This window comes from Cyprinus carpio, chromosome A17 (genome assembly GCF_018340385.1).
Source record: "Cyprinus carpio isolate SPL01 chromosome A17, ASM1834038v1, whole genome shotgun sequence".
Classification (NCBI taxonomy): Eukaryota; Metazoa; Chordata; class Actinopteri; order Cypriniformes; family Cyprinidae; genus Cyprinus; species Cyprinus carpio.
The window spans coordinates 11,016,524-11,043,487 of record NC_056588.1 but is presented as its reverse complement, the minus strand read 5'-3'; the positions used below and the strand labels follow the sequence as shown (position 1 = coordinate 11,043,487).

General features: G+C 36.1%; 5 protein-coding genes across 12 annotated transcripts; 4 read left to right on the top strand and 1 right to left on the bottom strand.

Moving 5' to 3' along the window:
* The first annotated feature begins 15 nt into the window (after positions 1 to 15).
* Positions 16 to 5,341, top strand: LOC109107964 (cytospin-A-like). The gene is made up of 8 exons (XM_042774057.1): positions 16 to 69; positions 1,638 to 1,722; positions 1,847 to 1,913; positions 2,048 to 2,126; positions 2,228 to 2,333; positions 3,647 to 3,763; positions 3,852 to 3,911; positions 4,299 to 5,341. The coding sequence occupies exons 1-8, from the start codon at positions 20 to 22 to the stop codon at positions 4,386 to 4,388; spliced, it is 654 nt and encodes a 217-aa protein (XP_042629991.1). The 5' UTR covers positions 16 to 19; the 3' UTR covers positions 4,389 to 5,341.
* A 1,571-nt stretch (positions 5,342 to 6,912) lies between these two features.
* LOC122148158 (UDP-glucose 4-epimerase-like) lies at positions 6,913 to 10,467 on the top strand. Of its 2 annotated transcripts, none has more exons than XM_042774051.1 (10): positions 6,913 to 7,042; positions 7,505 to 7,617; positions 8,083 to 8,196; positions 8,400 to 8,576; positions 8,648 to 8,761; positions 8,871 to 8,937; positions 9,704 to 9,789; positions 9,877 to 9,954; positions 10,139 to 10,253; positions 10,371 to 10,467. In XM_042774051.1, exons 1-10 carry the CDS (start codon positions 6,922 to 6,924, stop codon positions 10,433 to 10,435), a joined length of 1,050 nt encoding a protein of 349 aa, XP_042629985.1. In that variant the 5' UTR covers positions 6,913 to 6,921; the 3' UTR covers positions 10,436 to 10,467. The 2 variants fall into 2 exon arrangements, with proteins under 2 accessions (XP_042629985.1, XP_042629983.1); XM_042774049.1 differs by having other exon boundaries at positions 7,502 to 7,617.
* A 385-nt stretch (positions 10,468 to 10,852) lies between these two features.
* Positions 10,853 to 15,464, top strand: LOC109079571 (zinc finger and BTB domain-containing protein 8A-like). 3 transcript variants are annotated; one of them, XM_042774047.1, is made up of 5 exons: positions 10,853 to 11,289; positions 12,005 to 12,169; positions 12,276 to 13,111; positions 14,185 to 14,354; positions 14,588 to 15,464. In XM_042774047.1, coding segments are annotated over exons 2-5 (1,329 nt in total). In that variant the 5' UTR covers positions 10,853 to 11,289; positions 12,005 to 12,167; the 3' UTR covers positions 14,909 to 15,464. The 3 variants fall into 3 exon arrangements, with proteins under 3 accessions (XP_042629981.1, XP_042629982.1, XP_042629980.1); XM_042774048.1 differs by having other exon boundaries at positions 10,856 to 12,192; XM_042774046.1 differs by lacking the exon at positions 12,005 to 12,169 and having other exon boundaries at positions 10,860 to 11,289.
* Positions 15,465 to 16,344: 880 nt separating this feature from the next.
* Positions 16,345 to 20,038, top strand: LOC109108399 (hydroxymethylglutaryl-CoA lyase, mitochondrial-like). Of its 4 annotated transcripts, none has more exons than XM_042774052.1 (8): positions 16,345 to 16,486; positions 16,650 to 16,739; positions 16,925 to 17,032; positions 17,152 to 17,247; positions 17,369 to 17,517; positions 17,636 to 17,888; positions 18,128 to 18,253; positions 19,037 to 20,038. In XM_042774052.1, the coding sequence occupies exons 1-8, from the start codon at positions 16,361 to 16,363 to the stop codon at positions 19,136 to 19,138; spliced, it is 1,050 nt and encodes a 349-aa protein (XP_042629986.1). In that variant the 5' UTR covers positions 16,345 to 16,360; the 3' UTR covers positions 19,139 to 20,038. The 4 variants fall into 4 exon arrangements, with proteins under 4 accessions (XP_042629986.1, XP_042629987.1, XP_042629988.1 ...); XM_042774054.1 differs by having other exon boundaries at positions 16,379 to 16,486; positions 16,639 to 16,739; XM_042774053.1 differs by lacking the exon at positions 16,925 to 17,032.
* A 373-nt stretch (positions 20,039 to 20,411) lies between these two features.
* On the bottom strand, positions 20,412 to 26,629 carry LOC109107973 (gap junction beta-3 protein-like). 2 transcript variants are annotated; one of them, XM_019121158.2, is made up of 2 exons: positions 26,528 to 26,629; positions 20,412 to 22,965 (listed from the first exon to the last, which is right to left on the bottom strand). In XM_019121158.2, exon 2 carries the CDS (start codon positions 22,870 to 22,872, stop codon positions 21,934 to 21,936), a length of 939 nt encoding a protein of 312 aa, XP_018976703.1. In that variant the 5' UTR covers positions 22,873 to 22,965; positions 26,528 to 26,629; the 3' UTR covers positions 20,412 to 21,933. The 2 variants fall into 2 exon arrangements, with proteins under 2 accessions (XP_018976703.1, XP_042629990.1); XM_042774056.1 differs by lacking the exon at positions 26,528 to 26,629 and adding an exon at positions 25,551 to 25,609.
* Positions 26,630 to 26,964: the final 335 nt, after the last annotated feature.

Sequence of the window (26,964 nt, the reverse complement as noted above, 5' to 3'; positions counted from 1 at the left end):
TAAAATGAAGACAAAAAAGATGAAGGGAAAAAGAGAAATGCACATGTCTGGTACTACAGAGAGGTCAAGGTATAGTTATCCACTTATTTCAAAAATTGCCAAAAATGAATCCTATACTTACAAAGGCTCAAGTTTTGAGATTGAATAAATGCACAATAAAAACATTTAATATAAAGTATACTGATAATACTTTAAAGTAACTAGTTGACTTAGTTGACTTTAGTTAATGCATTAACTAAATTTAACAATGTGCAAAATATTTGTCACAGTATTTACTGATCTTTGTTAGCGTTAGTTAAAGGGATACTCCATCGCAAAATGAAAATTTTGTCATTAATCACTTACCCCCATGTCGTTCAAAACCCGTAAAAGTTTCATTCGTCTTCGGAACACAATTTAAGATATTTTAGATGAAAACAGGGAGGCTTGAGACTGTCCCATAGACTGTCAAATAAATAACAGTGTCAAGGTCCAGGAAAGTATGAAAAGCATCGTTAGAATAGTCCATCTGCCATCAGTGATTCAACCGTAACGTTATGAATGCGGCGTACACTCTTCTGTGTCAGCTGCGCTGCACTGATGCAATGTTGTCTTTCAAACCAAAGCGTAAATACACAAAAAAACTTATCCTTGTGGCGTGGCTGATACAGAAGAGCGTACGCCAACTGCATACTAGTCAGAATTGCCAAAATGGTGCTACGCTGATTTGGAGAGACACAGAGGAGGGGAATTGTTGAATAAAGTCATTATTTTTGTTTTCTTCGTGTACAAAAAGTATTCTCGTTGCTTCATAACGTTACGGTTGAATCACTGATGGGAGATGAACTATTCTGACGATGCTTTTCATACTTTCCTGGACCTTGAGACTGTTATTAATTTGACAGTCTATGGGACAGTCTCAAGCCTCCCTGTTTTCATCCAAAATACCTTAAATTGTGTTCCGAAGACAAACAAAGCTTTTACGGGTTTGGTATGACATGGGGGTGTGTGATTAATGACAAAATTTTCATTTTGGAATGGAGTATCCCTTTAATACAAATGCCTCTCTTCCTTGTCAGTTCATATCAGCTAAGGTCCATGAAATAATATTTACAGATACATCTTTTGATTTTAAGAATTTATTAGTGAATGTTAAAAGTAACATGAAGGTTAATGTGTTCATTGTTTTCATGTGTAGTTAACTAATGTTAACAAAGTACAGTAACCTTATTGATAAGAGTTAACAATGTACTTTACAATATTATGATTGACAGTACAAATGTTTATATCTTTTAGCTGCCTCTCCTCTACATTTTAAATTAGTGCTTGGATGGTGTTTCGTTTACAACTTTGTTCTGGAATGAATCTGTTGAGTGAATTATTGAATGAATCACTCGGTACTCAAACAGATTATCACTCATCACTACCTACTGATGTAATTATGGAACAGTCACTGTTCTCGGTTTGTCTGTTCATTCAATAAGTTCCATCAAGAAATCATTGTGAATCATAGTTGTTGCATGCCTCAGACATATATGATTTGCCCCATATATAACATTGTTTAGCGATTCTGAATGATTCACTGTTTACAGCCCAAAGTCTGTCAAAGAGACAGTGTGACCTATGTTACATTCATGGAGCATTCCATCATTTTGCAGGAGCCTGTGTCGACTGCCCTCAGATTACCCTGATGTTGTTGTAAATGGTACTTCCCTACCCTCAGTTACTATGACAACAGAATCTGTGAGTAAAAAATAGTTTTTAAAAAATCCTGTTTTGCTATTTTCAGTGTTTATTTTTTGATTTTTTATTATGTATCTGAAATATTAAACAGTAAATATCAGTAAACAGTGTCTAATAATTTCAGACTTCTCAGAGCAAGGCTCAAGCAGCAAGTTTAAACCAACAGAGCAATAAGACCAGCTCCAATAGAGGTGAGTAAACAGGAGTTTCATTTGCACAATATCCCGTTGACTAGTTTTCATTGAATATTTGTTCTTTTGGTAGCATACCAGACTCATACGGACACATTATTTATTCTGTTTGCGTGTCTATGCATGTCCAACAGATAAGAAAGTGGAGAAATCAGTCCTACAGACATGCAACTCTTCAGTTTTAGATGTGACAAATAAGATCAACAGGACAAGGTGAATCAAACATTACCTCTTTTTTCCACCGTTCGTTCATGAGAAATATTATAATGATTTTCAAAGAATAGAGAACTGACATCCATCTATTTTCCCATCAGGACACAGGAGGATTTCCCATCAGGACTCAGGTCGCTGAGGCTTCACGGCAGCTCCAGGCGGAACTCCCTGCTTCGCTGGTGTCAAGGCAGAACTCAGGGATACAAGGTACTGAATTCGACCAAACTAAATAAAATAGCTGATATATCAAACTTGGCAGTCGGCCACACACCCTCTAGACTCAGCCTCAAACAGCATGGACCACCCACAGTCCTTTCACTGACCGTTTGATGCACATTGTACACACAACTGAAAAGCACTTTTTCTGGAAAGCTCTAGTCTGACACACAGGGGTTTTTTTACCAGTCTGCCTGCAAAGGGAAGTCTGGAAATCGTGTTTATAAGTTACTGGGTTGAAGCAACAAACACTGAATTTCCTAAAGTTCAATTTTGTTTTTGTTTTTGAGACACTTAATAGCAGTTTGGAGTCAGTACAATTTTTTTTAAACTAAATGTATTATTTATGTAGCAAAATTAGTATATTTAGATTTAGATTTTTTTTGTATTTATTCAGCAAAGATGCATTAAATCAGCGATTCTTAAACCTGGTCCTCGTGACCTCCCATTGTGCATATTTTGCATGTCTCTCTTGTTTAACACACATGATTTAAATCACCAGCTCTTAAGACGAGACCTCCATGAATGAGCTGTGTACTGATTGACATGGTCCCTACACAGTGTTCACTGCTCTCTACTCCCTGCACATGGGAGTTTTCTTCAATTAAGAACACGGATTTGCACTTCATCACTGCCTGCTGCATCTTCACAGACAGATAAAACTTACTACAGAAGTGTGAAGGGTTATTTAACTGTAATCATGAGATTTGCATAGTAGTCACATCTCATGCACTTTAATGCCCTTTGAATGGAACATATGGGCTCGTTTCAAACTGGAATCATGGCGAAATATTCTGTGATGTCCACTTCACAGGGCACTTACGGTAGAATGGAACAAATCTCTGAACCGATAAAAGACACATAGAAAATGTGCAGAGCGTTATACATGCAGCCTCTGTGAACATAAAAGACTTCTTTCAAAATCATTTTAAACTGTGGTGCATATGTATATTCTGTTGTGTTTTTAAATTATATCTGTGAAATGATAGGGACTTTTTTGCTTCTGCATTTATCATATTTGATTCTGCTGATCATTTTTGTCTGTACAACCATTCATGAAGACCACACTATTATTTAAATCAACTTTTTCTATGCAGGTATATTACTGTGGTACAAACTATTTGAGATACAACCAAACAGCACATATAGAAGAGAATGAATGTCAATCCCCCAGTCTCTTCCTGTCTAAGTTGTTGGTTCTTGGCCTGAAAAAAAAGCTACAATAAAATTGGACTATGTAGAATAGATATATGTAGAATATCTGCCTGACTTTCTTATTTTGCTGCCTCCTGTCTTTCTCACAGAATATTGAGATCACTAATTTCAGCAGTTGTTGGGTGGATGGTTTGGCCTTTTGTGCGATTTACCACAGTTACCTCCCCTCTCACATACCATATGACAAACTCAGTCCAGAGAATAAGGTAATGCACACTTCACACACATGGCTTGCATACAAACATATTAACAGAAGGGTTGTTATGATGATGTTGATGATGATTTTATCCACAGAAAGAGAATCTTACTCTAGCATTCCAAACTGGAGAAGGTTTTGGAATCTCTGCATCACTGGTGGGTGAACTTGATTTTTTTCTAAACAATAATCCATAAAATACTACTACAGAAAAGAATAAACAAATCAACAGACAAGTAGAAAAAAAAAATAAAACAAAAATAACAAATAAATAATAATTAATAATAAAAAAAAATAATAACTCAGTCATGACTTAGATATGATTAATTAGATATGTACTGGCTCAGAAATGATTGGCTGAACATGAGAAATACTCAAACATGACTGACTGGATATGTAAATACCTCAGACATGATTGGCTTAACATGATAACAACCGCGAACATGATAACACAAAATTAACTCAAACACGATTCATGGAAATTATGCAGATATGACTATTATTATGATTTTGTGTGGTTGTTAATTTCTTTTTTGGTTCCTCAGACAGTGGAGGAGATGCTAATAGATGAAGCACCGGACTGGCACAGAGTTCTGGAATACGTAGAGAGCATCTACCGCCATTTTGAGATGTGAGACTGTGAATATATACACGTCCTGATCATTTATAGTGATCACGAATGCTTTCAGAATTCCACCACAGCATCAGTATAAGCTCTGAGGGGAGAACACAACTTCAAGCAACCTTAAAGTGGACTCAAAAGGTCATCTTTAGCTGTTTATCTGGGATCAGATTTTTTTTTTTTTTTTTTTTTTTTTATAACTAAGAGGTTTGTATAAGAGACTAAATAAGAAGGTTTTGCTGGTTAGTATGACCTGCTAACACTGCCACGTATTCTGACTTCTCGCAAGCAACAATTAATTGCTTGTTACATTATATTATACTGAAGAGCTGTCTAATGGACTTAAGGGTTTGTGGCTTTCTTGTGCCATTAACCAATCAGCACTGAGGCCAAAAACGAAGCAAACAGGTTTCTAACTTGTGGGGTTCCTGCACCAGCCCTGCATTCATCCCACTGAAATGAACTGGAATGCTATTGAATAGCTTGTCCTAGTATTATAGATCTCCTGCGCAGCTCCTGAGAAAGGCCGGATTGTCTGTGTAAAGTAGGGTTGTGAGTTGGATGAGGAGTGTCCATCAAAATTACTGTTTTGTTAACCTTTCTGCCCTCTGTTGGTTTTCATGTGTTATTGCAGGTTTCAATTTGTCTGTTTGCCACTTTGCTCTTTTTTATTCAGGTTCTTATACAGTAAGACCTGGACTACTGTGGAAATCTCAAATCACAGAAATCATTACTCTTGTATGTGTCCAAGGTTTTTTTTTTTTTGTTCTTTTTTTTCTGTGATGTTAAGCCTGGCTAAGGATCCAAGCTGATTATTTCAGCAGCTGTAAGATCATCCTGTTTTGTTTTCTTTGATCCCCAAAGCCATCACCGATACTCAGACACCAAAGTACTATTAGTGTGATGTAGATATTAAAGGAAAATAAGATTCCAAAGGCAAGCATTAATAAATAAATATTTTGATTATATTATGTCTGTCTTTCTTACTCCATATTTCAAATGTGTAGTTTTCACTGATAAATGAGTGATGCTTCCCTGCTGGAGAAAAAAGAATAAAAAAGAACACATAAAAATTCTAATGGTTTCCACTACAAATACCATTACAAACATTACAAACCATCAACTATTAACCAGTAAATCCACTGAGAAAAAAAAATGGTTATCTGTAGTGTGTTTTGGGACATTTTTCCATTAGGTTTTAACAAGCCACCAATAGTAGGTGGCAAATTACCAGTAGAGACCCACAGGGACCATTACAGTTTCCATTAATACCAATACAATTCCCATTATAACCAGTAAAACAATTACAGGTTATGTGATGCTTTCTATTGTTTTGTTTTTTTGTGTGTCTGCGCAAAATTATTCTGGCACACACACATTATTGCTTGAGGATTTTCTCCATTCTCTCTGTCGCTATTAGAAATGTATTTCTATTGTATTTGTATTACATTCCTAATTTAAGATTTAGTTATGACGTAGTCTTTGATATATATGGAAGCGATTCTTCCTGTTTTGAAATAAACGAATAAAGACCAGCTGACTGACATATGATTATTGTACCACATAACTTCCACAGGGCAGACACGTAAGCATGGAACTTGTGAAAGTATGGGCGTAAGGAAAAATATTTCTCCTATGAAGAAGTACATTTTTCATAATAAAAGTTTCTGTGAGAATGCTCGATTAATCTAGGTCGTACTTTATGATGGTGCTATACATAAATATAGATTACTTAAATGTCTTCTTTATATTACTTATATTTTTTTGTCTTTCTTTTCCTTCCTTATTTATATTGGCTTACATGGTCTTCAATAGTGTATTTCAGTGAACAAATAATGCATTCTTTACAGGCATTTACAGTTTTAGTTTACTGGACACTGATTTTCTGCTAGTCGCTATTTAATAAATTCTGCATGAATGAATACTCTTATAATAAATAAATTAGTACCGTATTTTCCCACAATATGAGAGACTTTATTTTTAAAATGAATTACGCTGCTTCACACACTTCCACGTGTCCCTGAAACCAGAAAGTGAGAATGAATAAACCAAACAGACTCAGTAAACGGCTCGCCTGTCACTGTGCCACCTGCTGTCACCCGGTTTTCAATAACACCTCATATATCCACACACAACACCCCTGAGAGTGAAAACACATCAAAATGAGATCTCTTATATATTTTTGCATTTTTGTTTTGTTCTGACAGCTAAGAGAACTAACTTTATTCCTTTAGTCAGGTGACTTTAAAAGTCTTACTGTGTTGTATATCAGTGTAGTCAGTATGTATCAGTGTGAATTGAAGTAATCTCTTGACCGTTTTGGGGATCTTGGTGAGGTTTTAATGCTATGATGTGACATGCATTAATAAATGAAAGAGCTCCATTCATAGTGAAACAGGATTGTGCAAATGGAGGTAAAGCCACGTAGTTCACGTACAGGTTGAGTAAGAATAGAACACACCCACATATCTGTTAACAATGGACCAACAATTACAATAATTCACCTTTGTGTGTCTTTCTTTTAATCTGTGCTGAAGGCCCTCAACATGCCTCAGAAGATCTTGGTGACAGGAGGAGGTGGATACATTGGCAGCCACTGTGTTGTGGAGCTCATAGAGGCTGGTTATCACCCCGTGGTCATCGATAACTTCAGTAATGCTGTCAGAGGTAAACAGACTTTAATAATTCACACGTGGTGAAGAAGGGCTTTGGTGGTATTCTGAACACAGAGGGACCCTTCTCAGTAAATCTCACTGCATTACAAAGAGCCTCAGAAACATCATGCACACACAGTGAGCCCTTGTGTGGACTGCATGTAGTATTTGCTGGGGGAAGCAATACACAGACTCAGTAACTAAACTTTTTTTTTTAAATATGAAATTTAAAATTTTATTAATAACATGCATTTAATTGCATATTTATTTTATTAAAAAAATGTAATTTATAAAAAATATATTAAATATATAATATGGTTATTATAGGAATATTGTTATTTTTGCTTTTAAATTTAGGACAAAACTTTTAGATTTAAATTAGTGTTATCTAATTTTTGTAGTTAACGATTTTCAAATTTTTTTTTTTTTTTTTTAATGTCTGTCATTCTTTGTGGATGTGTGTTTTGTTGAGGAGAGGGTGATGTTCCAGAAAGCTTGCGGAGAATAGAGAAGTTTCTGAATACTCAGATTGAGTTCCATGAGCTGGACCTTCTAGATAAACCTGGGCTGGAGAAAATATTCAAAAAGGTAAAAATTAACATGCACTGTATATATCCATTACTTGCTCTGTATAATGAAATCTGATCCTCATATTATTGTTCTACGTTGAGCCACAGCATGCCTCCTGTTTTCTTCATATTTTTATACATGCATATATATGTATATTATTAATCATACATATATTAATATACATACTTTTTATTATTAGTTAGCCACAACATCTACTTTTTATTTTATATTATTTATAGTTTTATATATATATCTCAGACATGTTGTGGCTAAATAATAAAAAAAAAATTAACTTGCATATATATATCTCAGACATGTTGTGGCTAAATAATAAAAAAAAAATTAACTTGCACTAATTCTTACATACTAGCTTTTTCTTGACAAAAACTGACTCAAAACCTGATTTCTGAATCGACCTGGTGTAATAGCGCCCCTCAGTGGTTAATGGAGTTGATTGATCCCTCTCTACTCTCTGTGTCCCAGCACTCCTTCTATGCAGTGATGCACTTCGCAGGACTGAAAGCTGTGGGTGAATCAGTAGAACAGCCTTTACGATACTACAGAGTCAATCTCACAGGAACCATCAATCTGCTGGAGGTAAGAAATGTGTCTAAATTGTAAAAATGTTTTTGCATGGATTCTCCTTATGCATGAATCATTTTTATGCATGGAATATCTATATGAATCTTTGAGCTGATTCTTGAAATGCAGATTCAGTACAGTCTGTATGTGCATGTTAGTGCTTTCGGCTCTTAAGGAATGCCTTACTGTTTGTGGCCCTGTGTATGTGTCTGAATCAGGTGATGCAGTCTCATGGAGTGCGTAATTTGGTATTCAGCAGTTCCGCCACCGTCTATGGAGACCCCCAGAAACTCCCCATTGATGAGCAGCATCCAGTGGGTGGCTGCACAAACCCATATGGCAAGACCAAGTACTTTATAGAGGAAATGATCAGGGACCAATGCACAGCAGAGAAGGTAGCTGACCTCTCTATTATAACACTATTGACTCTGTTTGGCAGGTTTGTCACTGATAAAATATCTTGCAGGATTGGAATGCTGTGCTGCTCAGGTACTTCAATCCAATTGGTGCTCACATCTCAGGACAGATTGGTGAAGATCCACAGGGAATCCCAAACAACCTTCTGCCTTATGTTGCCCAGGTATCCCATCTGACCACTTAAGGTCTAGAAGAGCCGTGTGTGTGTGTGTGTGTGTGTGTGTGTGTGTTTATTGTTAATAGATGTTGTTCTTTCTCACTGTGTATTGCAGGTAGCTATTGGCAGACGAAAACATCTGAATGTGTTTGGAAATGACTACAGTACACCTGATGGAACAGGTGATGAGAGATGCTTTTCAGCATGCTGTTTCCGCCATAACTCTCCTATTTACTTTTTTATTTATTTTTCATTTTATCTGTTCAATTTGTTTTCATTTTTGTTAGTTTTCTTTATTGTTAGTTTGTTGTTGTTGTTTTTTTACTTAAAATTTGGTGAGTAATGTTGCTATTTGCTAACTGAATTAAGTTTAAGTTGAAGTACCAAACTTGCTAAGATTAAAGACTAAAACTGAGATAAAAATAAATCAAACCTAAATAGAAATATTAAAAACTAAAAATAAATAAAATGTTGTGTGAATACTAAAATAACACTGTTTTTTGTTTAGTTTTTTCTTATATATAAATATAATATATATAAATATATAATACTAAAATAACACTGTTTTTTGTTTAGTTTTTTCTTTTTTTTAGTTTTCTAGTTTGTTTATTCTGTTTTTATTTTAGTAGTTTATGTGCTAAATGGTATGATTAAAAAAATAAATGCCGTTAAATTTCTGAGCAATGTCTAATGTTTTTGATATCTAGAGACATTTTCATGATTAATACAGGTAGGTTGTAATGGTTTTAATTTTTATAATATAATGTCTCTAAAATGATTTTGTAGTAGTATTTATTTTATTTTAGTTTTGGAGTTATGAAATATTTTTTAGTTTTATTTCTTTCCTAGTTATGTTGGTTCTTATTTCAGTTAACAAGAATGTTTCCATTTGCTTTTAATTTTAGTTTTCAGTAACAACGATAACACTGGTTTATTCTTTCTGGGTAGGTGTGAGAGACTACATCCATGTTGTTGACTTGGCAAAGGGGCACATTGCTGCCGTCAGGAAACTGAAAGACAACTGTGGGTGTAAAGTAAGACAATTTTTCATCCTCTGTAATGTACTCCATTTTTCACATCCTTTTTCTCAGTTTTACATTTCTGCCCTGGTCTCTGTGTAGGTTTATAACCTGGGCACAGGTACAGGTTACTCAGTGCTGCAGATGGTGAATGCCATGGAAAAAGCTTCAGGTCAAAAGGTGAGGCATAAACCTGCTGTGGTCCAAAGTGCATATATATATATATATATATATATATATATATATTACACACACAAATATTTTATTTAGCTTTTATGAAATTGTGTTATGATGTTTATACTGGCATAAAAAAAAATCGGATTTGATATTCTTTTCAATGCTAGTATTTTTCCTCTGGTCCCAGATTGCCTATCAGATCGCTCCTCGACGCAGCGGTGATGTGGCCTCATGCTATGCAGATCCAACTCTGGCGGAGAAAGAGCTGGCCTGGAAGGCTGAATACGGCTTGGAGAGGATGTGTAAGTGTGAATTGAAATCATTTTAATTCTGCAGTGTGCATAAGTAGATAAGAGTGTAATGGGGTGTGAAGTACTGACAGCTCATGAGTAATCGGACTGTTTCATCTAATCACACAGGTGAAGATCTATGGCGCTGGCAATCCCAGAATCCCACAGGATTCAGTAACGGAACACAGCCTTGAAACTGGATGACTGCAGAATGTTTCTTACGGGGGAAAAAAGGGAATTGCACTCATGGCAAAAAACAGCCAAAGTGGGACCATGAAGTCTTTCATTTTTTAATAATTATATGTATAATCATTATATTACAAGAAACTTGAAGCTAAACAAATTATTTTATCAAATTCAAAATCTTTCTCTTTTGTTTTCTAAAGTCTTCCATTTTCACATCATCTCACTTTTATTAATGTACACTGAATGGCTCATTTCTGATCTAGAATTATTTATACTTCCTTGTCAGTAAAAAAATAAAAAACTATTTCACTCGTTTAGAAATAACTTCTGTGTTCTCGTTTTATGTATGTCCATGGAGGTGCAACATTTTTACAGTATTCTTTTCAGCATTGCACTGATTGTATATTTAACAAGTCTGTACAAAAGGTTTTTTTTTTTTATCCTTTTTTTCCCTCAACACTCTTATTAGACTCGACTGTAACGAGCATCGTGCCCTGTCAACCAATGGCGCTGTTTCCAATGACAGGAAAGGGTCAACATAAGTGCTGAAAAACATACTAAAATGGGACATTTGTTCATTTTCAAGTCCAGACCCTGCTAATATAAATATATCGGGCTTGCTGTACGGGGGCGCGTGTGCTTTAAGCGGTTCTCCGGTCCCGGGCGCTCCGGACACCCACGTCAGCAAAACGTTTTTCCAGCACAAACGGGTTTCGGTCTTTCGGGCAAAGCAGGAAGTGAAAGCCGTTCGCCCTGATAACAAAAGCTGGAGAAATACATCCAAAATAGGCAGAGAAATGGAGATGGTTTGTGAAAGTGGGACATGTCGACCGTACCGGAGTGCGGGTGACGCGGGGCATCTGTGAGTATTATGTTTAAGAGATTGGGGAAACGGTGCCCGGGTAAAGAGGGTGGGCGACGGGGACCAGCACGAGGCTAAACGCCAACCTGCGGGTCGTCCGAGCTCAAGTGATCTGAAATATGAAAAGGCGATGAAGATGCTTACAAAACCGGGTGTTTTGCGTTTTAAAATCCAGTCTGGAGCGTTTCCAGCTGAGGTCGGTTTGGTGGGCGGCTCTCCGCGGACGACAGGGCTCCCGTAAGAAACCACCCCACTGACTCTCGTAATGTAAGAGATGATATGCCTGGTTAATGTTTAAATGTCCTTTTAGTGAATCACAGGCGTGTGTGCGCGTTATCTCAGGTATTTCTCCGGCGGGCGTTTTGCAAATATGGGGCGCAGTGACTTAATCGTAGCCTATAGCCTAATTGACTTTTTTTTAGCGTGTTCGGTGTTGCAACGTTATTTATGTCTTTATGTTAATTGGGTTGGTTATTTATTTATTTATTTATTTATATATGTCTTGCACTGTAACCCAGTTTTTTGTATTTGTGTGCGAGTGCTGCGAGGGAACCAATGATAAGATATTTTATCAGCAACAGTGTCGCCCATTTTTCCTTTATTGTAATATTTTTCATGTTTTAAACTCGCGTTTCTCTTCTTCTATCCATCTTTCTGTATTTATTTCTCTTTTTCTCTCACCCTGTTTCTCTCCCTCGTTACCCGATGCGCAAAGTCGGGTGTTGCCCCTTCCACAGCGAATGTACATGATTGACAGATGTGTCATCCAATCAGAGCACAGTGGGCGGAGTTTACCTGCCTCTTCGTGAAACAAAACCGCTGCCATTACGTCACACAAAGCACAACACTGGCACTGCACATTCAAGCCTGCAGGAACAATGTAAAACTGAATAATGCATAACAGTAAATTACTCATTCTTCGATAGTTTTTCTGTTTGTTTGCTTGTTTTGTTTTGTTTTTTAAGTTGTCCCACTTCCATTTTCAGGCCTGTTCACAAATGGACCAGTGCTGATATGTCAGCCATTCACCAGAGCTGTTTGCTAAAGCAGCTGGACCAGCAACGACAGCAGGAATTGTTCTGTGACTGCAACGTGCTGGTGGAGGGTCAGATTTTCCGTGCACACCGTAACGTCCTGTACGGCAGCAGTGGATATTTCAGGATGTTGCTGTCTCAAGGAGCAAAAGACACTCTAGAGTCTATAAATGCTTCTTTTGATGTCTTCAGCCCTGAGATCTTTGCCATCATCCTGGACTTCATTTACTCTGGTCAGCTGGAGCTCAATAGCTCTAATGTAATAGAAGTGATGTCAGCCGCCAGCTACCTGCAGATGAATGACGTCATTTCCTATTGCAAGGCCTTCATTAAATCTTTCCTTGAGATCAGCACAAAAGAGGACGATGAGAGTCGGTATTTGTGTCTGTCAGACAGCAGTCCACTTCAGGACAGACGTGAGAATGTCATCGAGCCGTCCAAAATGTGTGACGTAAGCATGAGCTCTCAGACCAGACTCTGGGATCAACCAGAGGAGGATCAGACACAGGAAGACTTCAGAGGAACAAGCCCACAGCCGTCAGGGCTTCAGCAGAACTCTCCACCACAGTCCAGTCTGGAGGCGCAAATGGAGGAGGAGCAGTTCAGCTCTGAGCTCCCTGAACACAGAAGAAGAGGAAGCAGGAAAAGAACTGCCAGCAGTCGCTTGGTAACAGAAGACACTTCTCTCATTGACCTGCAGGGAGTGGTATCACACTGCTCTCAGAAAGCAGATGATCTGTATGCCAACCTTCCGTCTATTGTTGGGGTAGTTGGGGTGTTTAATAAAGGTGAGCACAAACCTGCAGATATTGTACATATATAGTTTTGCGTCAGTAAGTTTTTATTTTATCGTTATTATATATTTTTTTGAATACTTATATTTAGCAATGATGCATTACACTGATCAATAATGACAGCAAAGTCCTTTATGCTGTTACAAAAAACTATTTCAAATAAATGTTGTTTTAAACTTTGCAACCATTAAAGAATCCTCAAAAAAGAATCAAAATTTTCACAAAAATATTAAGCAGCACAAATCTTTCCAACAATGATAATAAGAAATGTCCAAAACTAATCAGTGGTGCGTTTGCCAAAAGCATAGTTAGCTAACTATGGAGGTAAGTTCCTCTGAACTATATTGGTAACGACAGACCTTGTGACTTTGCAAATAGTTGTTTTTGGGAAACGCACCCCAGAATAATTTATGAAGAATTATGTGACACTCAAGACTGGAGTAATTGCAGCTGAAAAAATTGCTTTGCAGCATTGCCATCACAGGAAGAAATACATTTTTAAATTGTAATAATATTGTACAATAATATTGTTTTCTTGTGTTTTGATCAAATAAATTCATTAAAATTCAGCCTTCATATATATATATATATATATATATATATATACACACTATATATATACATATATATATATATATACACACACACTCATATATATATATATATATATATATATATATCTATATTATATATTATATATATATATATATATATATATATATATATATATATATCTAAATCTGCCTCCACAATAAAAGTGCTTGTATAAAATAAAAGAATAGTGTTCATATTGCACAAATCCAAATGCCATTTTGCAATTAAAAGCCATTCAAGGTATTAAACAACAGCCAAAAGTTAAAACGGCAAAACATTTTTCCTTTAAGCCTTTTTCTCTTTTTTTTTTTACCCACACATGTTTCTTCTCTAACTCTTTTTTTATTGTATGTTTTTGAACTTTTCTGAGTAAACAAGAAATGCTTTGATTTTAAATAGGCTTTAAATAGTCATTTGATGTGGTGATGCATGAAAGGGATCTGACAGTCAATGTCTGTCTCTCTCTGTCTCAGATTCCACTCCCTCTATGCGTTACAAATGTCCATTCTGCACGCACACAGTAAAAAGAAAGGCCGACTTGAAGCGTCACCTCCGTTGTCACACAGGTGAGCGTCCTTATCCCTGTCAGGCCTGCAGCAAACGTTTCACTCGTCTGGAACACCTGCGCAGCCATTTTGAGACGGTGAGAAACACACTCGGCTTTTTACATGACTGGTCCATTAACACCTCCACAGGCTGTACTGTACATCAACATGCTACTGTTGGTCATTCATTTATATCTTTGACTTCCTGTGTGATCACATTAAGTCAGGGCTGAACTGAGTCACATGTAATGGATGTGATTATACATAATTCTACTTTTCTTCTTAATATGATATCTAAAACATCCCCTGTTTTGTCACTTGTGTTTCACAGATCCATCAGGCCCGTAAGCTGGTGTGCAGGAAGTGCAAACGCCATGTAACTGAAGTCACTGGGCGAGTGGTAAGTGAGGGAACCCGCAGATACAGGCTGTGTGACATTTGCATTCAAGAGAGCGGCTACAGTGAGTTGATCACGGATGGGACTGATGGAAATGAGGGAAAGGAAGGCCTGTTGTTGGGTGTGGAAGAGGACATGAGTGAGAACAGGCAAATTGCATGGGTCATGGACGACGATGACCTAGCAGAAGATTCTGGGGCAGATCTCATAATCCAGGAAGTGGAGGACAGCGACGAGGAAGCCAGTGGAAAGTGATGATATGCTTGTTGTGTGTGTGAAAGGGTGAATGGGGAAAAGCTGTCTTCCTGGCAGTTTAAGACCTGTTAAAATTTCTTAAGGAATATGATTGTGCATTTTTGTACAAATAAAAATACTTTCTCATTGAAAATCTAAAGTATTAAAATATAACAGCTTTTATAAAAGTACAAGTATATTTCTGTAATTTAAAGTATATTTAGTTTATTTCAAAAAGGCATTTATGGGGAAAATGACAATATGGAAATTTAATTTAGATACAAGGCTGATACAATGGGACAGATTTTTCTGTAATTAAAAAAACAAATCTGCAATATTCTAGTTTCAACTTTAATTTTTCAAAACAGTTTTAAGTTTTCACATTAGATAACTACAAATTTAGTTAATGCCAAGGTTTACACATATCATTTAATAAACTATGCTGCATGGAGTTGACATGACCTGCTTTGTGTGATGTGTAACAGAATCATATATTTATTTAAAACAAAACCAGTTACATTGTTACCAGTCACAGGCTCAACATAAACATTGTCTAAATAAAATATTGTATATATCAGTGTATGTGTTTCTGTTTCACTCTGGGTATATAATCTTTGCCATTTGTCTTATTTTAACATAAAATTATTTTTGTTTTGATTATTTGGACTAAAGGAAATATATTTTATAAACAAGCAGTGTTTGTGTGAATCATCATTGGCATTTAAATAGGATAAAAAAAAATTGGGATTAAATTAAATTATTCTACCTTTATGCCAACATTTAACACAACCTTTTAGACAAAAAAAAAAAAACATTCAGCTCTCAGAGCTGAGGTGACTGATGCAGAGAGAGAAATTATGTTTTTATTTATGTATGTATGTATTAATTTCTTTTTTTATAATGCAATTGTGTACAAAGATTAGTACAAATATATATATCTCATAACAAATATGAAATTAGGAAAATATATGTATATATATATATATATATATAATATATATATATATATATATATATATATATATATATAATATATATATATATACACACACACACACACACACACACACCACATATATATATATATATATATGACAGGTACAAATGTAAAACATTTAATTGACCAAATTAAAGTGACAGTGCTTCATAAATCTTTTTACCTTTTTGTTTCTAATATTGTGCAAAGTAGTACAGTATTATTTAATTTCTTTTATAAATTGTTCACAATTTGGCTAAGCTTTACCCCATTTCTTTACATGAATATAATATTTTCCTAGTAAAATAATTAATTGTGCAAGAAAAAGTTTGTTCTTTTAGACTCAATGGTATATTGTACAAAAACAAAAATGACTCCATACATTTTATCCTTCCAAACAGAAAAAAAAAGGTGCCGAGCTGCTCGAAATCTGATCCCTGAGAGCTGAGATCCCGTATTGTCGCGAGATCTAAATCCATTTATGAGCTTATGACGTCATGGCGAATGGGGGGCGTGTGAAGATGGCGGCGCTCGCGATGAGAGTCAGTCCAGGTACTTTCGCTTTTGCTCGGGTTCACCGACCCGCTCTGCGCTCCGCTGCTGCAGCAGCAATACTCAGATCCGTAAGTTCACGTCTGCTGCTCTGAATGTGACGATGTTACGTGCTTTGTATTTACCTAAATTAATTAATTTACTAATGACAATTCAGTTTTATGATTGACAGTTGCAGTGACATATGACGTTGTGTGTGTGTGTGTGTGTGTGTGTGTGTGAGTGATCTGACAGGTCAGTGTGTCTGCCACACAGTCATTCTCATTCCCAGAGAGGGTGAAGATTGTAGAGGTTGGACCTCGAGATGGACTTCAGAATGAGAAGGTGAAAAGTTTTCTGTAATTCTGAATTAACCTGCACCAACACCCAGCATGACAGCTTTGTGCAGTGTGGTGAAACACGTCTGTTTTAAGTCAAACCCTGGTGACACAAAGTTCTGGAAACCATGTAAAGTGAAATATAAGAGCTGTATAATTTCTGTTATTAATCACAAACTCTGCATCCATCAGACCATCGTTCCCACTGAGGTAAAGATCCATCTGATTGATATGCTCTCAGAAGCAGGACTTCCTGTCATTGAGGCCACAAGTTTTGTTTCACCTAAATGGGTCCCTCAGGTGAGATGCAGCACACACCATCAAAGCCTGCAAACAATTCATTAGCAAACTCTCACAACATACAATAAAACACTATAAAGAGAGAGAATTATGAGAGATTGGCTGCATTTGATTGGCAGATGGCTGATCAAGAGGAAGTGATGCGTGGCCTCCACAAGAAACCTGGTGTGAACTACCCCGTTCTGACCCCTAATCTGAAAGGATTCCAGGCTGCTGTGAGTGAAATACACACAGACTAGAATGTGCTAGTGCTATACAGAATATGTTTATTTATATACAATGGTCCAAACGTTTGGTGTCAATAAGATATATATATATATATATATATAATCTCAGGTGAAGGCTGGTGCAAAAGAGGTAGCAATATTTGGTGCTGCATCAGAGCTCTTCAGTAAGAAGAACATAAACTGTTCAGTGGATGAGAGTCTTGTGCGCTTTGAGGAGGTGATGAGAGCAGCCAAACAAGAGGGAGTTCCTGTGAGAGGGTAAGACACCTGCGGATCGCACATTTCAGTCTCTTGGCTATTTTTATTATGGACTTTTTTCCATAACCCAGTGCTCTTATCTCTGAAAAATCTCCCTCTCTTGCTCTGTTTTTCCCAGCTATGTGTCATGTGTGCTGGGTTGTCCATATGAAGGGAAGGTGTCACCAAACAGAGTGGCAGAGGTTGCTAAGCGACTGTATTCCATGGGCTGCTATGAGATTTCACTTGGCGATACTATCGGAGTGGGCACTCCGGGTGGCATGACGGAGATGTTGGATGCTGTGAAGAAAGAGGTTCCCGTGGAGGTTTTAGCAGTTCACTGTCATGACACTTACGGACAAGCACTTGCTAACATACTTGTAGCATTACAGGTTAGTAAGGAAGTGGGTAAAATAAATGTCCAGTACCTCTTTGCCTGTCTGTCTTGACATCTATAATTTTGTTATATTCATATTGGTTTACTGTCTTTTGAGACCCATTCTTATACTGAAACTACTGACACAATTGCCTTGCGTACACACCATGCATTCTGGCCTTTTCATTTTTCACATTCTTAAAATGAGCGACTATTTAATTGCAGCACACCTTTGTTTCATGTGTTCTCTTCTAGAATGGGGTAAGTGTCGTGGACTCATCTGTTGCAGGGCTCGGCGGCTGCCCTTATGCCCAGGGGGCTTCTGGGAATGTTGCAACTGAAGATGTGGTCTATATGCTGCATGGGCTGGGAATCCATACTGTAAGTCTAGGATTGTGTCTGTGTCACATTTACGTCTTATTCTCTCAGTCAGATTTAACAGCAGTCTGGATTCTTTTAGAAAATTCTGATCTGTAAATGCATAATCTCACCAGTACAACCTAAAACACGTTGATTTAATATGGGACGTCACACACAAAATCATGAAAAATTTCTTATTATTATCAATGTTGAAAACAGTTGGGCTTAATCTTCTTGTGGAAACAGTGATAAAAATTTTTCAGGATTCTTTAATGAATAGAAAGTTCAAAAGAACAGCATTTATTTGAAACAAAATTCTTATGTAACAAAGGAAACTGTTTTATGAATGTCTTTACTGTCACGTTTGATTAATTTAATTGCTGAATTTAAAAAAATCGTACCTTCTGAATGGAAGGTGTGTATATATATATATTCCATAAAGACCAATATTAATGACCAATTTCAGAAAAACAAAAAAAGTTAATATTTATTAAACATAAACTGTTCTGCCTCCTCTTTCAAATTTTATTTATCATTTTAGTGTAGGAAAACCTAAAAATTAGGGGATTTTTGATATCAGTCAATCAATGGGTCTTGATAATTTTCCTGCAGCTCTAAAGTCATTTGTCACTTGTGGGATCAGAGAAGGGGTGGAAAATGGTCATAAAATAATAATTATACTTTTAAAAAATTAAATATATGTCACAAAAACACCACTGGACCTCTGGGTATAAAACTAAATCATGAATATACTTTAAAAAAAAGGTTATACCACACATTTAAGCTGTAGTTTCTTTGTTTCAGGGAGTGGACCTGCCCAAACTGTTGGACGCTGGCTCATTCATCTGTCATTCACTCAACAGAAGGACAAATTCAAAAGTAGCTCAGGCCTCCTGCAAGCTCTGAAGTCTTCTTTCTCTTTATAGTGATTATGGTCCCTGGTATGATGACATTACTCTTTTGCAGGTCACACTACGTTACCTCTAAGTTTGCAGTGAAATCTCTTAATTTATAGCATCTTTTAAATAAATATCCCTAAACACAGTGGAGCTGGACATTGGGGATGAGCGCATCCGTTCTCTACTGTGAATGTGTGAATGAGGCTAGTGATGAAAAGGGCATTTGTGAGCTCATATCACCCAATATTCACAACCAGACGGACCTAAACTGTTCTCTTGTGCCTTGATTTCTGATGACATTGCCTACAGGCAATAAATGCTAGAACGGGACAGAATTTGACTTTGAAACATATTATGAATCATATCTAAATGCAAATGTCTTGCTGGTTAGTTTGTATCACATTACTAATCTTAATTAGAGATTATTTGTTTATTAATGTATCATAGAATTAGAAGTCACAAATGGTTTTATATCTGATTTCCCCATACTTGTGTCCGTGAGTGCTTTGACTAATTTTGAGAAGGAAATATCTGTCATTACCAGACAAATGCATTTCTACACTGGTATTCATAACAAACCCATTATAATGAAAAGGCTCTCACGGAACTTCAGATACTAAAATAACACACCATTATCATTGCTGATTAATTTTGTTTCTTTCCAGGAAAAACATTAATAATTTGAGTGCTTTCTCTGTGCTAAAGAAAATCCCTTTTCATTTCCTTTAATTTATTGTAAAGACATGTCTTGTGGGTTTATTCCAGCCTATTGTTTCTCTTTGTGTTGATAACTGACATTATTGAATGATTTTTTTATTTAATAAGAGATTGTTACTTTCACACTTCACACTTTTTTATTTAATAAAATTATTAAATAAATGATTTTAATGATTAAAAACAAGATGATGAGAAATGTGATTTTTTTGTGTTCTTAGTGCCAAACCTATCTTTCTGGTTTACTTGTACCGGTTAGGCTGACAACTGAACTTTTCATAACCATACAAATATAAAACTGGATCCTTCTCACCAAGAGTAAAGTACCCATTTAGTTGTATGAAGTACTTCTGTTATCTGTTTAAGGCTGATTAACTCTATATTTTTCTCTATATATTAATATCTCTTTATAAACAAATAAGCTATACTTTGAGTAGGCATTATGATACATTCCAGAGATTTGATTAATTCAGATGCTAACTGTAACAGCAAATGAACTGTTTGTAAAGCAGTCAAAAACAAACTGAATTGAAGAATGTACAAAGAATCCCACTACCATTCAAAAGTTTGGAATCAGTAAGATTTTTAATGTTCATGAATGAAGTCTCTTATGCTAAACAAGGCCATCAGTTGCTGGTTTGGTGCTTAAGAAAAAATTCTTATAACAGCTGAAAATAATTAAACAGTTCAGTGTTGTTTTCTGCAAACCATGTAACTTTTTTTTTTTTTTTTTACAATGTTTTGATGAATAGAAAGCCCAAAAAGCATTTATTTGGAATATTTTTGTAGCAATATAGCTTTTGATCAGTTTAATGCATTCTTGCCATATAGATGTATTAAAAATGTTAGTGACCGCAAACATTTGAATAGTTGCACAAAGATTTGAAATAGATCAGTGTAAATTGACCACTATTTTAATAAGTTCTGACAAAGGATAATAAATAATGATTTTCATGTTCCATGTTCTGTCAAAGTTAGTAAAGTTAGTAATGTTTCCTCTTTTATTCAATTGTCTGTTCATGATTTAATCTATTGCATTTTCACAGTCTTTTAAAATGTGACAAAAAGGCTATTTTTATACTTTATTTATACAGTATTAAAATTAATAATCTTTAAAAACATACTCATTTACAATACCTGTCATACAAACGAAGAACTCCATTTTGGCAATTTTATAAAAAATAAATTAAAAAAACAACAACAACAAAAACCTGAGAAAAATTCATAAGATAATATGTCAGTGCATTGATTCAGCTTTTGATACAAAGGCAGGGTTTGCAGCATCATTAAAAATCTCAGCTAAAATATGTAACACAATCATAACAACAAGTCTGGACAAAGTCAGACTCTTACAAATGCTTGCCAAGTGACATCAGATAAGTCCACAGTCTACAGTAAAGTTACAACAAAAAATGGAAGAAAAACTTTCCCTGATTCCCTGTTATATTTTATATACCTCAGATTTTTCAAGCATAAGAATTTGAGTTCAGGTGTGTTTGCATATAAACATCCACTATGATCTCTATGAAACTGTGATAGTTGGAACAGCTTCAACTATAAAACTTCTGATCTTTGTAACAAATACCAGGACATTTAGAAATGACTGTTAACAGTGACACCCATGAGGAATTTTCATTACGTCTTTTAACACACAATAGAACTTCACTCTTCCTCCTATCTTTTTGTGTGTGTGTGAAGGTGGAGGTGGATTTTGTATGCAGGGTGTGTTCTCCACGAAAGCCTTCCTGGATATTTGATAACTCAAGCTTTTTCATGGGTTCTCACCTTTGTTCTTTTAAAGAAATGAATCAGAAGAAAAGGAATGCATTTGGTCCCCATTAATTCTTAGGATCATGGTGGTTATGCAGCCATTTGAGCTGGAGTTGAAGCCTGAAGGAACTAGGCTGGTAATCAAAAGAATCCAGGTTTGAACCCAGGTACCATTGATATCACAATCCTGGTTCATCTCCATTGCCCCACTAGGCAGCCCACTTAATCTCTACTGTTTCCGAGGCAAAATTGTCTGAATATGGCATATAGAATTTCATGAACCTTCTGCCAAATGACAAACACCCAAGACTTGCAGTTTTATAGGTCATGTATATCATGTTTAGCTTGTCTAAGTAAATCAGACTGTATCTTGTACACAGGTATTGAGAGATTTGGAGCAGAAGCTCTCATGTCTTCACTCAATCTGTACGCTGGCTTAAATGCTGGCTTGAGCTGATATTTAAACTGTGGTTTAGACCCAGGTTTATAGCCAGATTTAAAATGTGGTGTAGACTCCATCTTAAACTTGGATTTGCTGTCCAATTCATGCATAGGAAGGTTGTCTCGGTATCGTGGCTTGGTGGTTTTGTGGTGTGTCTTAATTATTTTGGCACATTGAATGAAGCGTTTGGAAATCAGGTAGATGATCTCACAGACACTGAGCACTATGCAAAGAGCTGAAGCTCCAACCATGAAATAGGTGAAGACTCTTTTCTCTGTGGGTTGACTAATGTAACAGTCCACAACATTGGGACATGGCTGGACTTCACACTTCACCAGCCGTGGCAGGTAGAAACTGTCATAAATGTGATGGAGGATGTACAGGAAAGTGATCTCGATGCCAGTCTTGACAAAAAGGCTTATCAAGTATGTCCACCACAGTCCACCGTGTTTCTTCCCTGTGTTGTCATAGAGCCTGGCTTTTTCACCGTGCCTCTGACGGTACTTGCGTTCGCGCTCTTTGCGGTACTTCACATGCATGACCACCATCAATGATGGACAGGTGACAAAGATGAGCTGCAGGGCCCACAGTCGGATGTGGGAAATGGGGAAGTAGTAGTCATAGCAGACATTTGCACAGCCCGGCTGCTTGGTGTTGCAGTCAAATTCTTTCTGCCCATCACCCCAAACTTTCTCAGCTGCCACAACGTAAACCATCACCCTGAACACAAATACCACTGAGAGCCAGATCCGGCCAAATGCAGTGGAGTATTTATTCACCCCACTGAGCAGGGCTTGAAAAGTCTTCCAGTCCATGGTTCAGTGCAAGGCCAACTCACACTTCTCTTCTCTGAATGTGTCCTCTGATCCTCTTTGACTTTGAATATCTCAGATAAAGGATACAGCAACCTGAAGATGGAAAAAAATGAAGAAGAAGAAAAATCACAATGAGTGAACTCATTCAAAGCAACTACTTGTATTTAAAAGCAACATGGTGGGATAGTTCAAGCATTTTCTCACCCTCATGTTATTTCAACACACTGAAAAGGTGATTTTTAAAGAATAACTAGGCCACTCCTATCCATATAATAAATGGATTATAGTGATTTTGGAAAAGAGGTCCTGAATCATTGACTGATTTGCTTCTTGAATTCAACTCACTGACTCAATGATCTGATCACAGCAATGAGCAGATCACTTGAGGTGAATAATGACTTAATTTTCAACCTGATATTCACAGAATGCTATTGTATGACTTCAGAAGACTTTAAATATATAGTGCACAAGTAGTATTAATCATATGATACTGTCATGATGCATTTTTTATTTATTTTGGAGCTTGATATCCATAACAAATCAAACAGGTTTGAATGGACATGAAGGTGAGTAAATGATGACAGAATTTTAATATTGTGTGTGTGTGTGTGTGTGTGTGTGTGTGTGTGTGTGTGTGTGTGTGTGTGTGTGTGTGTGTGTGTGTGAGTGTGTGTGTGTGAGTGTGTGAGAACTATCCCTTTAAATTATTTATAATGGTGTATGTTCAAATCATAAAATGTTTCATGCAGATAGCCCATCAACCAATCATCACTATCAGAAAAGGCAAAAAAATTCATTGCTCTATATTTTTATATTCTATATTTCTATTTTTATAACAGTTTTAGAGCTTTGCCTATAATAAACATCCGCCATATGTTTTCCTCTTTAACTCTTGTGCGATCCTCATTTGGGAGTCACACACATCAAAATTGACCTCAAACCTGACAAGAAACATTATATTTATCTTAATTATTTTAAATATATCTAATCTAAATCTAATATATTTTTGTTCAGTATTTTTTCTTTTATATTTTGAGAAAATTTTGTGGTACTAATTAATATTTATGCAATAATTATGATCAATTTTTCCCATTGAAAAAGTACAACAAAAAAAAACTAATTTTTTACAATGATTTTTCAATGAATGCTGTATTTTATTTACTTTTATTAGGTTGTGGATTTAAATGTATATTAAGGCATTATCAAAGACTACTTTTTGACAAGGTTTATATTTTTTGTTGGTTTAAATGTTGATTTTAAGGTTTTTTTTTTTTTTTTTTTACATTATTATTACTACATTCAAACCTGAACAAAGAAAGCAATTTGTTACACAAAACAGTAAAGTGGGGTTAGTTGTAACACACGTGGTTTGAATATTTCCACACATGCTAGAAAACAAAATTTACAGTATTTATTAGTTACCATATCAACATTATATAGAAAAAAAAGTGCGCCAATATTCAAAAATATTTTGAAGATATCTCTGAACATTTATTTTACCATAGTAAAATTAAAATAGTGGATTAACTAAATTTTTAATCTCAGTTTTTATTATTCATTTAAAATGAGACAAATCTGCTATTATTTTAATCGCCAATCTGTTATTTATCAGCTCAGATCGTTTTTTTATGTTTTTATAACTAGCAGAAGACACTTACCAGGCGCAGATGGGGTACCCTCATAACACTCACTTAGTTAACTATTCTATACAATGTGCTGTGACATTAGCGATGTAATTTACACTATTTACTTTAATGAATTTTAATGAGAAACAACGAGAAACAGGCGAATAAAGACTGACAGTCAATGTTTAAAGGAGCCATGTATAATGTCTGGCAAAAAAATCAAGTCATACTCCACATTCCATACCAGATGGGGGCAGTATGCCTCAATAAAGTGAATTGGTCTACTCTAGAGTAACAAACGAGAAACGGCATAGTCTCTATGCTCCGCCCCTACCTTCACAACAACCCTAGAGCCATAGCCGAAGCCTAAAGGACGTTTTGCCTCCAGAGGAACGTTGGGTGATGTCCAAGTGATTTTGAAACATCTTCAAGCTACTCCCCTTCACCTTTACCAGTGAATATGTTCATATTCGTTTTGTTCATATTACATTTTGAATTGTATATACACATTATTTGAATTAAATTAATTTGACAGACAGCATTCTGTCAACATCATTGGTCAACATCAGACAGCTGATGTTGACCATGCTAGCGCCAACCAACGTAACCAGAGCTGCCAACTCTCAAGCATTCACCGTGAGACACACGCAATTGACTCTTTTCACACGCTTTCAAAAACTTGACCGCTCTGAATATAGTGAGTGAGTGCGCGCGCGGCCGGGGCGCGCTCTCTCTCTCAATCTCTCTCTCTCTCTCTCTCTCTCTCTCTCGGGTTCATTATCATCGAAGACATTTCAAGCTTCTTAGGTAATGTTACATTTTAGCATCAGCTTGGTAGAGACGGGCTTTGGTAGATAACAGGTGAAAACCGGATCGGATCTGTGGGTAAGTTATAGCTAGCTTACTATCAAACGCAGCTACGGTTAGCCATCGCTAACATTAGCACGTTTATCGAACAGCCTTCGATACATTTCTATGTTATAACTTCCCGAAAAAAAATACGCAAACATATAAAACAAACTTCTAGCGAAATACTAACAGCATCTTACTTACCAATCCAAAAGAAATGTTGCAAGTTCGGAGTCGAAGCTCATTTCTTTCAAGTCCATCAGTTGTCTCCAGCGATGGAAAGCAGTGCCGATGTTTACTCTGTTTCGGCTCCTTTTCTTATCGGATTTGATTTGTGATTCCGAGCGCGGTTGCTTGACATCAGCTTCAAGTACGCCCACAAGCCGTGCGAGTTATTCGTGTATTGCAGGTTGGCTGGTGGTTATGTTGCCCGCATATCGCCTCCCATGGCCGAAACTGGTATTACGACACCTGTCGGGCCGTGGCTAGTAATGCTAATGCTAATTAAGGTTGATATCTCTGCAGCACTATAACTTGACATTTTTTTAATGACATCATCGCCCTTATTTCTTCTCATTCTTTTGATGCGTGTAGGTCATTTTTTGGATATTTTTACCTCAATTTTTACACATGGCACCTTTAAGGTTTAGAAATTATTATTTGTAAAGCATTTTTGCTCGTTTACGTGGGCCGTCCCAAGCATGGTTGCAATGTGTTCATTGTCAAACTCTAAAATCTGAATCTTTTTAATTTTTGAAAAGCGCCATTTTTTTTTTTTTTTTTTTATTAACAAAATATTTTAGTTTGTCTTGTATTTTTTTTCATTCGATCAGATAACATTTTAAGCTGTCATATGGTCATGTTACAACGTGCCTCTCAGTTACAACCTACGGGTCATGTTGTCACATTTCACTTCCATTTTTTGAGAGTAAATTAAAAAAAAAGGTATACACTGTAATTATGAAAGAAAGCGACATATTTCTACTAGACAAGTTGTAAAATTACTGTGGATAAAAAAATATATATATTCTGAACCCTATGTGGATGTACTCAAACTGAGAAAGTCAAAAAGTGTTACTTTGTGCCCCGTTCTAACCTCATAATGAAAATGAGGAGTTGCTTGTCATTTGAACAATGTGAATCGCTTCTAAACTTACACAAAAACAAAACGTATTACTTACTTTGGACGTATGTTTTCTCTTGTAATTCAGCAGCTGTTACACTCTTTGAAGACCTCTTCTTGACTTCCCTGTGGATCTAGTTTGGTAACACTCCTCAGTGAGGGTGGAGACTAGAGGACACAGCCAACCATATTTGTATTTTATATGCTCTCAAAATCATCATGCTTTTCAGTATATTGTCTTTAAAGTCCAGTGTTGGAAACAGGATTGTTCTGTTTATGAAGTTACAGTGTTAAGTCTAAAATGACTGTAATATGACTCCATAAAAAGTTTTTTTTTTTTTTTTTTTTTTCTTTTTTTTTAGTATACTGTTAATATTATGGTACTGCATTGTGTTTTATGGAACAAATAGTAAAACAAATAGCAACATTTTCCATCTTATTGTACAATAAATAAGACTCCCTTTGTTTGGACAGTTCTGTCAAGTAAACTGCATA

Coding starts and splice junctions, on each gene's coding strand:
- LOC109107964 (XM_042774057.1), top strand. CDS start 20: ATGAAGGGAAAAAGAGAAATGCACATGTCTGGTACTACAGAGAGGTCA. Junction 1,723..1,846: donor TTACTATGACAACAGAATCT/GTGAGTAAAAAA, acceptor TAATAATTTCAG/ACTTCTCAGAGCAAGGCTCA. Junction 3,764..3,851: donor AACTCAGTCCAGAGAATAAG/GTAATGCACACT, acceptor TTTTATCCACAG/AAAGAGAATCTTACTCTAGC.
- LOC122148158 (XM_042774049.1), top strand. CDS start 6,922: ATGCCTCAGAAGATCTTGGTGACAGGAGGAGGTGGATACATTGGCAGC. Junction 8,762..8,870: donor TTCTGCCTTATGTTGCCCAG/GTATCCCATCTG, acceptor TGTGTATTGCAG/GTAGCTATTGGCAGACGAAA. Junction 10,254..10,370: donor ATACGGCTTGGAGAGGATGT/GTAAGTGTGAAT, acceptor CTAATCACACAG/GTGAAGATCTATGGCGCTGG.
- LOC109079571 (XM_042774046.1), top strand. CDS start 11,225: ATGGAGATGGTTTGTGAAAGTGGGACATGTCGACCGTACCGGAGTGCG. Junction 11,290..12,275: donor GCGGGTGACGCGGGGCATCT/GTGAGTATTATG, acceptor TTCCATTTTCAG/GCCTGTTCACAAATGGACCA. Junction 13,112..14,184: donor AGTTGGGGTGTTTAATAAAG/GTGAGCACAAAC, acceptor TCTCTGTCTCAG/ATTCCACTCCCTCTATGCGT.
- LOC109108399 (XM_042774052.1), top strand. CDS start 16,361: ATGGCGAATGGGGGGCGTGTGAAGATGGCGGCGCTCGCGATGAGAGTC. Junction 16,487..16,649: donor CAGCAGCAATACTCAGATCC/GTAAGTTCACGT, acceptor GTGATCTGACAG/GTCAGTGTGTCTGCCACACA. Junction 18,254..19,036: donor ATGGGCTGGGAATCCATACT/GTAAGTCTAGGA, acceptor TCTTTGTTTCAG/GGAGTGGACCTGCCCAAACT.
- LOC109107973 (XM_019121158.2), bottom strand. CDS start 22,872: ATGGACTGGAAGACTTTTCAAGCCCTGCTCAGTGGGGTGAATAAATAC.